This window comes from Eulemur rufifrons, chromosome 10 (genome assembly GCF_041146395.1).
Source record: "Eulemur rufifrons isolate Redbay chromosome 10, OSU_ERuf_1, whole genome shotgun sequence".
Lineage (NCBI taxonomy): Eukaryota > Metazoa > Chordata > Mammalia > Primates > Lemuridae > Eulemur > Eulemur rufifrons.
Genome location: NC_090992.1, coordinates 33,431,858 through 33,445,931, shown reverse-complemented (window position 1 = coordinate 33,445,931; position 14,074 = coordinate 33,431,858). Strand labels below are relative to the sequence as shown.

The following is a 14,074-nucleotide window of genomic DNA, read 5'->3' as shown; positions in this document are numbered from 1 at the left end:
CCTTTGTTCTTTTCTATACTGAATCACAATGTCAATCTCTATTTGATAGAGTTATAATGCCACACTAAACCTAGTTAGTTTCAGAACCATTACATTTCGAAAGCAGATGGTTTCTGGATCACAACAATTCATTTAACAAGTCTAGAGCCCAAATTTGTCAAAATGTACAATAAGTACCCTTAAAAGTATTTATACTCCCTATCTCTACATTCTTTGGAAAAAATAGAAAAAAAAAATGCCTTACAAGAGTTGTCTGATATTACTCCAGTCCACACACATAGTAGGTACTTTGGTGCTACAGTGCTCATGAAATTTGTAGCCACAAGTTTGACATCGAAATCCATTTAGCAGGAACTTCTGACAGATGTCACAGAAGGCAAGCTTCAGGAACGTCTTCCGAGCCTGTAAGAACAAAGGTATAAATTATGCTGAACAAATTAAAGATGAGAAAAGACACAGTAATTTCCTCCTTGCCAGCCCCCACCAGAGAGCTTTTTAAAAAATGAAGGATCATGCTTCTAGCATTTGTAAGATTCACAAAGTATATATCTGACTAATGAAATCTAAATTGCCTTATTGTAAGCAATGGCATAACTTGAGTTTTAAACAATCAAACAATACATATGACCTCTGGGAAATTCCTATTATGCCAGACAAAGCACTCAACATACAACAAAGACAGGAGACCGGTAACTTACAAAGTTGTGTGTTGTGAGGGGAACATGATCCAGGAAATCTACTTGAAGTTCTTCTCCAATCAAAGAAGCAGCATCGGTATTCCAATCTAAACGTGCTTTTTTACTAAAAAGCATTTTTAAAAAACATAATATGAAAGGGAAATGTTTAAACAAGGTAAGAGTTAAATGTAAATAACAGCTACCATTTATTCCATGCTATATAAACATTACTTAATCCAATCCATACAACATTAACTTATTGTATTCATATAAAACTATGAAGTAGGTATTATTAATATTATCTTCATCTTAAATGAGAAAATTCGAACTCTAAGAAGGTAACTTACTCAAGGCCACATGGTGAGTTTAAGGGCCTAGGCTGGAATCAAGATCTGTTGTACTCTGTGCTCTTAAAGTTTTCTTTAAACAATGATATGTAACAATCTCATGATCAAAAGTAAATATATATGAAATTGTACTTTGTGAAATTAAAATCCTATAAAAATCCTAAAATCCTGTGAAACAGGTTATAAATATTGCCACAGTACCAAAATTTGGTCTTCAATAGCCTACTTCAATCTAGAAAATCTATAAAGGAACCACAAGTGAAATGTACTTTTCTATTAATAGACTCAAATTTGTAGAGTTGCCGAGTATGTAAATATAAGTATATGGGAGACATAACTGTCTTAAAATTTACTCTGAAACCACTCTTTCTGTGCCTAGAGTAATAAACAAGACAAAAAATTAAATACATATAACTAAAAAGTAATGACCAACTCCTTTCTCATGTCTTTTCCAATTAACCTGGCTTATTTCCTGAAGGAAGATTATTCTCAGGTAAAGAGAGAATAACATATATAACTCCATTCAAACCTCTCTCATCACCTAGAAGCAGCCCTATTCAAGCCAATTTTCTGGTTATCTAATAGTAAATAATATACTACTTAATATAAATCCCCTATACAAGGTCTGGGAAATTCCATACCCCTCCAAAGTCCTGCTTACTCCAGTGAAGTAAAGGAGGGAAGCGCTATTTTCTGATCAATCAATCTGCAGGTGCTTGTCTGTCCTAGAGAGAACCTAGGGTACCTCCAAACCAATATAATAACTTTGGAGGTGAGTCGATTAAGCCCCCCCTGTCTCAGAACCTTTGTAATCCTTAAGGAACCCTACAGATTGGCTTGGGGACCAACCTAGGGCTACAACCAGCTAAAGCTGACATGTGCTTCAAAGATTTGCACTTCAACAAACTGCATCCTAAACTGAGAGGAATTAAGATCACCCCTTGGAGCAGATTCATTCCCTGTACTATTCTCAGAAACTGAGGAACTCCTTGAAACATGAAAGATGTAAACTAAAGATCAATGACAAAAGTGCCACTTTCCAAGACGGTGAAGTTAAAAGAACCTCCTAAAAGGTTTCCCCATATTTTAGGGGGAAAATAATGAGTAATGGATACTTATGAACAGGTCTGCTGCTATGGAATATTACTCCTAGTCTTTGAGTGAATGCTTCCATCTTGCCACCCCCATTAGAAATAGGATAAACCATAAGCCTTCCCTGAAGCCAAAATTCTCCTCCTCCTTTTGGTCTTGTGTCTATCAAATAGCAGAGATCCAGTACCCATCAAACCGAATAAAAATCAATGAGCGAACGATAAGAGTCAATCTTCTGAGGATAGCATTCTGTAACTATAAATAATAATGCAAACACTTTCTGAGTACCCACTCTATGTAATACATTATAGCAAACACAAAGAAAAATCTTTGTTTCAAGAAATAGCACCTAAGATTACTGTTTCTGTCCATGGAAACACTGTCAACTCTAACATATATTTTATTTTTCAAGACAATGTCCAAGCAATAATTCAAGTTCTTAACACCTTATTTTTCTAATTTGTCTCTTTATAAACAAGGGTATATGAATATACAATATTCTATAGGAACCTAGTATTTGTTAAAAAAATTGGAAACAGTTATTATTTGAAGCTAGGAGAACCTTACTAATCTGAAGGAGTTAAACTGACTTCTGGATTCTTACCCTTTGTGTTCATGGAGAAGTCTGAACACTGCACAGCACTCTGGTTGCAGGCCCCTCACCTTGAGTGCTTTCATAAGGCAGTCATGCAAGCTCATTCCATTTCGCACGTTGACCTACAAGCAAAGGACCACCTTTAAGACCAACACAAGCTGCAGCACCTCTTGGAAAGGTGTGCACAGGAATAAATGCACGAGTCTATAAGGGTATAGGAAGACCATTTACAACACCATTGCCTGTAATGGTAGACACACAGACACACACAGAAGAAAAACCTCGAATGTCCAGCAATAGGTAAACACTTGAATAAAGAATGGAACATCGATATTATGTCACATTATGTAGTTACTGTGTTATATTACTTATAATGACCTGGAGAGAGAGGAGTCCATATATTTATTGGGGGAAATAATTTTTCAGAATACAAAGATTACTTCAAAGCCAAAGAAACCTATAATTATATGTTTGTATATGTTGTATGAGTATGGAAAGATGCACATCCAGCTGTTAACATCAGTAGATAGGCTGGGCGCAGTGGCTCATGCTTGTAATCCTAGCACTGTGGGAGGCCGAGGCAGGAGGATCAGTCAAGGTCAAGAGTTCGAGACCAGCTTGAGCAAGAGTGAGACCCTGTCTCTACTAAAAATAGAAAGAAATTAGCTGGACAACTAAAAATATATAGAAAAAGTTAGCTGGGCAGTCCCAGCTACTCGGGAGGCTGAGGCAGGAGGATTGCTTGAGCCCAGGAGTTCGAGGTTGCTGTGAGCTAGGCTGACACAACAGCACTCTAACCCAGAGTAAGACTCTGTCTCAAAGAAAAACACACACACACACACACACACACACACATCAGGAGACAATGGTTAAGAAAGATAAAATAATAAACTTTCCCTTTATACATCTCAATTTTGTTTGACTCACTGAAATGTACATGCAAAATGAACATTTGCCAGAAAGAAAAATAAGCCAATTTAACCTATAAACAAACATGAGTTTTTATGATCAAAAATTTGTATTTCAACCTACTGTCAACAAAATGGTTGATCTTCCTAACAAAACTGCCATCTCACATGCACTTCATAGTAGGAAGGACTAGCAGGAAGTAGAAGAAATAAAACTTTAGCCCTGCTATAGGGACAAATACCAATGTTAGTTTAAATATATGTGTACATCATACCAGGTAGCCTTAGCAGTATACACACAGCCTTCCATATTCCCCTATACCTAATCCTCAGAAGCTAGGTGGGTACTCAGAAGCCTAGTGGGAAGAGTGAGAGTCCAGGCTACTCATAATTAATGGCAGCTACATCAAAATTTCAACTAAAATATCAGAGCTTTGATTAAAGCCCTCTACATTTTGTTTTCAAAGCCAAGAAAGTTAATCAAAAGTAAGGCAACTAGAGCCAGTGCAACCAACACGGAAAGCAGAATGTAGATTTGCAGTGTTTGTGAACTACCTACAGCAGAGTTCCTTTGGCTGAAAGTGTAACAGCTGACAGCAGCCATCTAGGTCCCTTCACAGAAGGAGGTGAGTGTATGTACACATGTGTGGTACATATGTGCACTGGGAGGAGGAAGCAAGTAGGAATCCAACAGGCCCATAGTGTTTTTAGTCCTGGCTCTTAATCCTGCCATCTCAATGCTAATCCAGCCAATCTTTCTCTGGCTGATTTAGGACAGGGAAAAAGTGTAAGAAACAGGACGGAAGTATCTGTGCCTGCCCAGTTACTAGGCGTCAAATCAAGGCAAAGTATTTGGATGTAAAGCAGATAACAAAATAGTCTGGGACGGAAGGGAGTGAGTATGAGCCCAAGAAATTTGAAAACATCAGTGAAGGGCAACGTAAGAAGTTTTTCACAAGGCTTTGTTTTGCTATTACTGGCAACTGATGAGGACTTACCTGCCTAAAAATGATCTTTGAAGCACAAAGATGGGCCCCATTTTTTAAAAGAGTACAGTACAGAAAAATTTGAACTTGTAGAACAGATAAATTTAGGAGGTAATGAGAGTGGGAGAGAAACATTCTCCAAGGGGATCAATCATCTGAAAGAACGGAAAAGGGTTTTTCCAAATTAAAAAAGCTCCTCTGGAGATTGTGATAGCCTCCCTGGGTGGTTTATCATCTCTTTCTAATATGTGGAAGGAAAGGTCGTGAACAACAGGGTAAGAGGAAACCAACTGATTCTTCAAATAGATAAGGATTTCTTTATCACAGGAAGCCTCTGAGAAAAAAGAACTAGGGGGCTAGGGGCAGAGGTCACCCAATACTTTTGACTCATATAAATGAATTACCTATTTAAAAATAAATAAACAAAATTAACATTCTTTAAAGGTTCCTTGTATATACCAAAATAGTTCAGATAAATGATATCTGGAATTTGTGTTGAAATAATGGAAAGGAGTGGGTGGAAACACAGATTAAACAGTACCGCCATGATTAGCTAAGTGTTGAAATTGGGTGATGGATACATCAGATTCATTATTCTAACCTCTCTACTTTTTAAAAAAAATTTTTGAGATAGGGTCTCACTCTGTTGCCTGGGCTAGAGTGCAGTGGCATCATCATGGAGGAGCTCATGCAACCTCAAACTCCAGGGCACAAGCAAACCTCCTGCCTCAGCTTCCCAAGCATCTAGGACTATAGGCACTAACAGTTGGCTAATTTTTATATTTTTTGTAGAAATGCTCCATAATAAATTTATTTTAAAGATCTCTTGAAGAAGCAATACCCCTTAGAAAGATCCCACTAATGTCCAGCTATTCAGAAACAAAACAAGTGAGATATACTTACACTGATCTGCACTACAAAGGCACCAAGGATGAGGGAAATGAAGAGTAATAAATACTCACACACTAACAGAATCATGACCTGCATCAAATACTGTGTAGCAATGCTTTCAAAGCTGTAAAGTGATATCTGTTATATCATCAATCTTCCTTAAAAGTCACAGAGTTCAAATTGGACAGTTCTTTAAATAGCCTCTAATTCAGTAAGGCTCCCCAATTTCGCTGGCATTAGAATCATCTGAGGAACTTGTGAAAATATAGATTCCATCTCCCCCTCCAACACATCCAAGGATTCTGATTCATTTAATCTGTAATGAAGCCCATTCATATAGAATGAGTCTCTATTTTAAACTGCTTATCAGGTGAGTCATGGTAGTGGTCCTCACTCATGGAAGAAGAAAGAAGATGATCAATGAGGCACATATGTTTAGAAAATAAAAATGACAAGAAACACTCAAAAAACTACCTATTATTACATCTAAAATTATTTAAATCAGATACCCTCTCTCTCATTCTCTTCTTTACAACGACCTATGGATACACACTGAAATCAGTTAAATATTTCTGGAACCCAGTCACTCTGGGTTCCAGACGTGAAGCAACCTGGGAATGAGTAGAAAAAGCTTACTGACTGAACATGCTCGCCTGTCAATGAATCCTCCTTCCTCCATTGCTCCCCTGAAGCTGGATGCCAGGTGAAAGAAGCTGATTCTTCCAGAGATAGATAGTCTATCTCTGGTCAAAGAAATAAAAGAAACTAACCTATTCTGCTACAGCCTTCTCATAAGCCATAGGAGAAGTCAAGCTTCTAAATTGTTGGTTCTCAACTACCAGCTGTACTCAAATGAAGGTTGTGAAGGACTACACAGATGTATAAAAAGCTCAGAAATACAAGTACCATTTCACTTATGAATCAGCCACTGTACTAAGCACAATCCTCACTTCATAAAGATCTGGAAACAGAGGCTCAAAATATTATGGAATTTGCCTACATGATACAGCTAAGAAAAGGCATTGCAAGTATTTAAATTTGGGTCTGGCTGTCCTAAAGGTGCATACACTTAATCACTATGCCAAATTAAGTCTCCCAGCCTTCTGGGCAAACTGGGTGATAGGGATGGAGAAGATAAGTCTCAATAACATCCAGAAGAAGCAGCAGATGGTCTTCAGCTTCCTGTAATACTCACACTTCCTACTTCACCTCTCAATTTAAGGTCAGAATGAAAATTAATGAGAAACAGTAGGTAAAATCACTTTGCAAACAAAAGACCACTGTTCAAATATAGGGGATCACTACAACTTTATTTTGCCGCCATAAAACTTTCATTTTTAGGAAGGGGACAAAAACAAATTTACTCAAATTTTAACTGGCCTTTTGAGTTCTGCCTTCAGTTCAAAATGCACCCAAGTATACACTATAACTGGGAGGCTCCTTGAGTCCACAAAAGAAGTACAAAGAAATTCATTAGCAAACTGTGAACACTGGAATTGCAGACACAAACTGAGAAAACCCTGGACTGGAGTTCACAATCTCAGAACCTTGCTTCACCTGAGTATACAGATAAACACAATGCATTGATGCTAAACAAAGAATGGAGGGTGTAAAGGAAAAGGCATGCAAACTTTGGGCTAAGGTGTTCTCAATTGTTCCATAAGCAAAATCAGTACAATTTTACTTTTCTGTTTCGACCGAGTGGGTTGGTTTTTGTTTCTTTGGTTTGTTTGTTTAATCCAAAATAGTAGAAAACTTTTTTGAGCCTAAGTTCTTAGAAAACTTGGGGTTTTATATCAGAAAACTAGTGGCTGGTATGATGCCAACATGAACCTGTCACTGGTCCTACAAAAATAAACTATGCAGAAATAACTGGTTGGTGCCAGTGCTCTGAAAAAGATGACACTGATTTCTAAGCTGCCTTCAGACTTTTCTTAGACCTATGAAATATATGAAAATAATTTTAAGTAATTTTATTTTTTCTTTATCCTTGATTGTAATATCAAAAAACCTTACATGAATATTTTGCTTTAATAGAAGAAATGTCTTTTTTTTTTTAAACTAGCTGGAAAGGCCTAAGCAGACTTTACAAAGAAGTCTTTGAAATATACCCATAAGCATGTACTACTGGGTTATTAAGTATGGAATGTCTGAATACCTTAAGTACTAAGTTTGACAGTTGATATCTCTGACATTTCATTTTGACACTTCTTGGGTATTTTTATTTGCTTTTTTTTTTAATTGTGAAGGTATATCCTCATTCTTTCAAACGTACATTTTGGCTTGTAATTATCTTTTAAGTTTTTTTTTTTTAGAGCAGGTTTTGTGAAACCATGGATAAGTCAAAAATTCATGTTATTTTTGAATATGAGGTCCGTCATGTAACCAATGCAGTGCAGACAGCTTGAAATATCAACGAAGCATTTGGGAAGGATGTGGCTAATAAACGCACATCAGTGCATTCATAGTACTGTACATCAATGGTTTGAGAAGTTCCATTCTGGTGATTTTAATCTTGAAAATGAGCCCCGTAGGTAACCTGAGACAAAGGTGGATAATGATGAGCTAAAAGCTATACTGGAAGCGAATCCATCTCAACCTACATGTGAATTAGCAGCAAGGTTCAACGTTATTATTCCAACAATATTGAACCATATGAAACAAATGGGCATGGTAAAGAGGCTGGATAGATGGTTACCATATGAATTAAATGAGCATCAGAAGAGAAATCATCTCAAAACTTGCCTTTCTTTGCTGTCACAACATAAAGGTGAACAACTTCTACATCGTATTGTTACGTGATGAAAAATGAATTCTTTATGACAATCCCAAGTGTTTGGCACAATGGTTGGATAAAGATGAAGTGCCAAAACACAGTCCAAAAAACAAATATTCATCAAAAAAAGCTAATGGTGTCTGTTTGGTGGTCTAGAGCTGGTATTATCCACTACAACTTCACGAAACCTGGTCAACTGATTACAGCAGATGTCTACTGCAACCAATTGGACCAACTGATGACAACGTTTGCGATTAAGCAGCTGAAACTGGTCAATAGAGACAGGTCAATCCTCGTACAAGACCACATATTGCAAAAAACAATGCTGCTCAAACTACAGAAGCTGGACTTGAAAACTCTCTGTCATCCACCATATCCACCACACCTTGCACCAACTGACTACCACTTCTTCCAGGCTTTGGACCACTTCTTGCAAGAAAAATATTCAATTCTCAACAAGGCATGGAAAACTCCTTTTGTGATTTCATCGCTACTCGCTCTCTAGGCTTCTTCGCTGCAGGCATAAGCAAGCTACCGTTAAGGTGGCAAAACTGTGTCGATAGTTTAGGCACACACTTTGATTAATTGTATTGCTTCTTATTTGAGATATAATAAACTAAACTTTTGATTCAAAATTGGACATTTCATATTTAATTACCTAATATTTGTTTGGATAAAGTGGCAGAAAGGAACACATTCCAGGCAAGAGTAATAACAGAAGGAAGGCCAAGAAGTAGGAAAAAGTAGGAGGTATGGAAGGAACAGCAATATAAAGAGATAAAACCTGCAATTGGAAAACCAATTAATAAAGACCCTAAATAACAGTGAAGATTTTGCCTGTCTATAAATTGGGCAACATAATCCATAATGTTTTCTACAGGCAGAGAAATAGCTTAAATTTCCTATGAGGAATGTTCACGTACCACTGTTCTTTGCTTGTTTGGCAAGAAGACACGGATAGTGTTGCTTGTCTTAGAAGAATCTGTGAGTTTGCCATCATCTGATGCCCGGCGCTGATAGCCAAACTGCTGAACTATTGTAGGGGAAATGCAGCTGGAGCCATCAAACACCGCGTCTTTAAATCCAAAACCATTGCTGATCGTCTTCCAAGCCCCCTGTATGTGCTCCATTGATGCAGCTTAAACAATCTGAAACCTGGTAAGAAAAACAAATAATTATAATTCCAGAACAAAAGCATTGAACCCAAGAATATAATATAAAGAGTAATGTGAAAATAATAGTATGTGGGTTTTGAATAAGGGATATCGCCTGCTTAAATTAACCAGAAAAACTTCTATAATAGCATTATTTCCAAAAAATATTTCACAGACACGTCAAAAATGAAGAAAAAGAACCACAGGTGAAAAGACTTATCTATCAAAAGGTTATATCTGCCAGTTAAAAGCCAACCTGGAACATCAGCCTGAGTCTCTTGACTTCCAGTCTAACACTTTTTTATAATTACAATCCTCTTCCTCATTGGTTGTTGTACATTATGAACAACTGCCCTTGAGTGTGAGCAACACATTAGTACTATGAGAAGTACCTCAATAAAGTGTAAGCCATAAATTTATGCCTTTAAGGAAAGAAAAGAAAACATATTTCTAGTATGTATGTAAGACACTTTATACATAAATTATCTCGTTTAATTTGTATAAGAACCTCAAGGGTTTTAAATTCCTTCCTCTATCCACATTTTCATTTTTTATGTTATTATTTTTTTGAGACAGGGTCTTGCTCTGTCACCCAGGCTAGAGTGCAGTGGCACAATCATACCTCACTGCAACCTCGAACTCCAGGGCTCAAACAAACCTCCTGCCTCAGCCTCTGGAGTATTTGGAACTACAGGCACGCCATACCACACCTGGCTAAATTTTTATTTTTGTAGAGGTGGGGTCTCACTATGTTGCCTAGGCTGGTCTCGAACTCCTGACCTCGAGGGATCCTCCTGCCTTGGCCTCCCAAAGTGTTGGGATGGTGCACACCTACAGTCCTAGCTACCCAAGAGGCTGAGCCAGGAGGATAGCCCAAGCCTGGGAGTTTGAGGTTGCAGTGATCTGTGATTGACAGAGCGAGACCTTGCCTTTAAAAGGGAAGGGAAAAAAAAAAAAAACAACCAACCAACCCACCCAGGGGGGCGAGGTGGCTCACGCCTGTAATCCTAGCACTCTGGGAGGCCGAGACGGGAGAATCACTCAAGATCAAGAGTTTGAGACCAGCCTGAGCAAGACCGAGATCCTGTCTCTACTAAAAATAGAAAGAAATTAGCTGGACAACTAAAACTATATAGGAAAAATTAGCTGGGCAGTCCCAGCTACTTGGGAGGCTGAGGCAGAAGGATCGCTTGAGCCCAAGAGTTTGAGGTTGCTGTGAGCTAGGCTGACGCCACGGCACTCTAGCCCGGGCAACACAGACTCTGTCTCGTAATTAATTAAACTGATTATAATAAATAAAAGGAAAAAGCAGTGATTATTTCAGCAGGATTGTGAGGGATTTTTATTTTATATATTACCTATTTACTTTTTAAATATTTTACTATTACACTATAAGCTTCTATCAGCCTATTTTTTTTCTGTGAGGGGGAAGAGTAGGACAAGATCCCATAGCCTTCAAGCGATAGGACCATGATGCACTCACTGCCTCCTGCCTCTGGCACCAAAACCTGAGCCCTGACTCGCTCCTAATTCTATCCCCAGGTTACAATGAGGTCACTTTTTAGGGTTACCTACAGTTGCTCTTCCCTAGATCCTTTTTTTTTCCTAACTAAGGAGGAAGAGATGAAGGAGTTTAGGACCAGATTAGGTAACAGAGAGAGGGAAGGCTCACTCATCTGAGCATCTAACTAGTCTGAAATGACGTGGCTCCTGATGATCTATATAAACAGCCAGAACAATCTTAAAAACGCAACTACTCATGTCACTCCCATTTAAAACTCAGAATAAAATTTAAATCCCACCCATTAATATTTTGAAATAAAAAAATTCAAAATTGAGAAATTACAAATAAAGACATTTAATAAACTGTAACATATTAGCCACTGCATTATGTGGCATATAAGGTGTAGTGAGTATAGTAATGCACTCAATAAATTGATCTTTATTTAGTAACTTCATCCATCTTCAAGGGAATTAGTCTGTTTTCATTATATAATCCTAAACTTTTCATTTTTTCAACTATTTTTTCCTTCTTCACTTACTTAGAAAAGTCCATGTTTTTTTGTGCCATGTGCTTTTACTTAGAAAAGTGCCATGTTTGTGATTTCTTTGGGAATCCAACATGGGTGCCCTCTGACAGAGTAACTTAAACTTCCTTTAAGTGTTGGCAGCATGTTGGTTCTTTCAGAAGACTCTCTCTGGGCCTGTAACTCCATGCAAGCCCACAGATAAGAGAATAACTGGCTGTTCCCTATGCCATTTTTACTTGTCCATTCTCTATCATACACTTACTTTTTGAAATGATTTCTTGGTCAATGTTGAAATATACTTGAATATAAAGATTAATTGTTGTAAAGAAGACAAAGTAACTGTTATGACTGCCCATGCTGTAAAATGTGTATACTCTAAACAATAATTATTAAAATTAAAATTTCTAACATTAAAAAAGAAAAATCTAAACTCCCTAACAAAGCCTCTAAGGCCTTCTCTCAGCACATGCCAGGCTTCATGACTCAGGACTTTTGAACTTCTTATTTCCTTCAACTGGAAGACTAAAACCCCAGAAATAGGCAAGCTGGCTTTTTTCACACTTGTCTTCACCCAAGAAACATCTCTTTCAGAGAAATTTTCCCTATCCACGCTAGCCAAAATAGCCCCATCAAATAATCCTGGTTTATGTTCTGCATGACACTACTATGTTAGCTTGTTTAAAAGGTTTGGTCTATCCCTCTACCTTACTTCTTGCTCCATAAGGGTAGGACCCTGCCAATCTTAATCACTGCTATATTCTTAGTACTTAATACAGTACCTGGAACACAAAGGCACTCAAATATTTATTAAGTGAATTAAGTTAGAAACCAGAGGACAGGCGAGGTGGCTCATGCTTGTAATCCCAGCACTTTTGTAGGCCAAAGTGGGAGAACTGCTTGAGGCCAGGCTTTGAGACCAGTCTGAGCAACACAGTGAGACCCTGTCTCTACAAAAAATAGAAAAAGTAGCTGGGTGTGGTGGTGTGCACCTATAGTCTCAGCTACTCAGGAGGCTGAGGCAGGAGGATCACTTGAGCCCAGCAGTTTGAAGCTGCAGCAAATTATGATGAGGCCCCTACACTCCAGCCTGGGCAACAGAGTGAGAACCTGTCAGAAAGAAAGAAAGAAGAAAAGAAACCAGAATAATGCAACAAAAAAAGACATTTTTTTTAATAGAAAATACCTGTCAAGAACTACTATATGTGAATTAAATCTCCACTTAGTAGTATATCTTTAAAAATATCTTATTCAGAAGGAAAACTACAATAAATTTCATTCTATATTTAATTGAGGGGGAAGAATATATTAGAGTCTATTAATAAAAAATCCACTTACAAGACTCAGATGTAACCTCAGTCTGAGAACATAATAATTTTATAATGAATTCTAAGTCTTGCAGGCACTCAAAAAATTATAGTGCTGATACTTAGTAGAAAGCATACCACAGTAACTTTTAATAAAAACTGACAAAAATATACCTACTTTTATTCAAATTTTAGCTTATTTATCACTCATAATTTTCATTTTTCTATCTCCACATCAAAACCACTTACAGGCTAAGAAGCATGCCAAGTCATTGCTTCCTAATCTTTTTCGTATCACCACATTCATACAAAATAATGGCTCATATTTGCAAGACATGCTGAGGTAAGCAGACAAGGCTGTTCTGGCTTGAAGTGACAAGCCTAAGACTCCAAGGCCAAGGGCCCTACCAGTTGCCCCAGGGCAGAAGGGGTACACCTCTAACCTGTTCATCACAGAAAACTCTATACTAAGATATTCCTTAATCAATTTACTGAAGGGCAGACATCTGAAAACAAGAAAAAAGTGTATTCGAAAACGATCATACAGCAGCAACATACTTCAACCTCAAATGGAAACATTCTGAAAGTCTGTTGATACTATTCTCAAATGTAAATGTAGATCTAGCTTCCAACATTATGACCTTTCTGATCTGATTAAATGCTCTATGTTAAAAAAATATATACACCCACACATACACATATACACAGACCTAGACACATACTAAAACTAGATAGGCCAAAGTACAAATCCACTTCTCAATGTGAAAGATCTTTCACAGTTCAATAGAAAAGTTTTAAAAACAAATGCATTCTTTCATGAATGGAAAAATTCATTGTGCTAGAAGAAATCAATCATTTAAAAAGACATATATTTCACTGTAAAGGATTACTATTCATAATATGCAAAGAACTCCTGAAAACTAATAAGAGAAAGATGAACAATGCCACAGAAAAAAACCAGGGAATTAAATTCACAGACAGGAAATACAAAGGCTACTGAACATATGTTTATATAAAGTAGAAAAATACAAATTAAAAACTAAAATACTATTTTTAGTATCAGATTTATAAAATTTAAAAACTGAAGGGAGGGGTGATAATTAAAAAAAGAAAAATATAAATAAATGACTAAAAATATCCAGCACAAGTATTTGAAGGCAATCTACCCTCTCATTATATTGCTAAGAGTTTAAACCACAATAGTCTAACAATCTAAAAGTGTCTATAAACTATTTAAAGATTTAAATTTACATTTCATTTGATGATCTATCCTACAAGAGAAAAAACACCCAGCACTACACAAACACACGGGGA

General features: G+C 37.1%; 1 protein-coding gene across 6 annotated transcripts in view; it reads right to left on the bottom strand.

Moving 5' to 3' along the window:
* The window catches only part of RAF1 (Raf-1 proto-oncogene, serine/threonine kinase), a 135,326-nt gene that overhangs the window by 81,036 nt on the left and 40,216 nt on the right, over window positions 1–14,074 (bottom strand). For 3 of the 6 annotated variants that reach the window (XM_069483957.1, XM_069483951.1, XM_069483953.1), the window contains exons 2-5: window positions 9,196–9,427; window positions 2,721–2,833; window positions 699–801; window positions 245–402 (exon numbers count right to left, since the gene is read on the bottom strand). In XM_069483957.1, the coding sequence (XP_069340058.1) occupies window positions 245–402; window positions 699–801; window positions 2,721–2,833; window positions 9,196–9,402 (581 nt within the window). In that variant the 5' untranslated portion in view covers window positions 9,403–9,427. Of the gene's footprint in view, window positions 1–244; window positions 403–698; window positions 802–2,720; window positions 2,834–9,195; window positions 9,428–14,074 lie in introns of those variants that run through there. The other 3 variants (XM_069483954.1, XM_069483955.1, XM_069483956.1) reach the window with 1 other exon arrangement.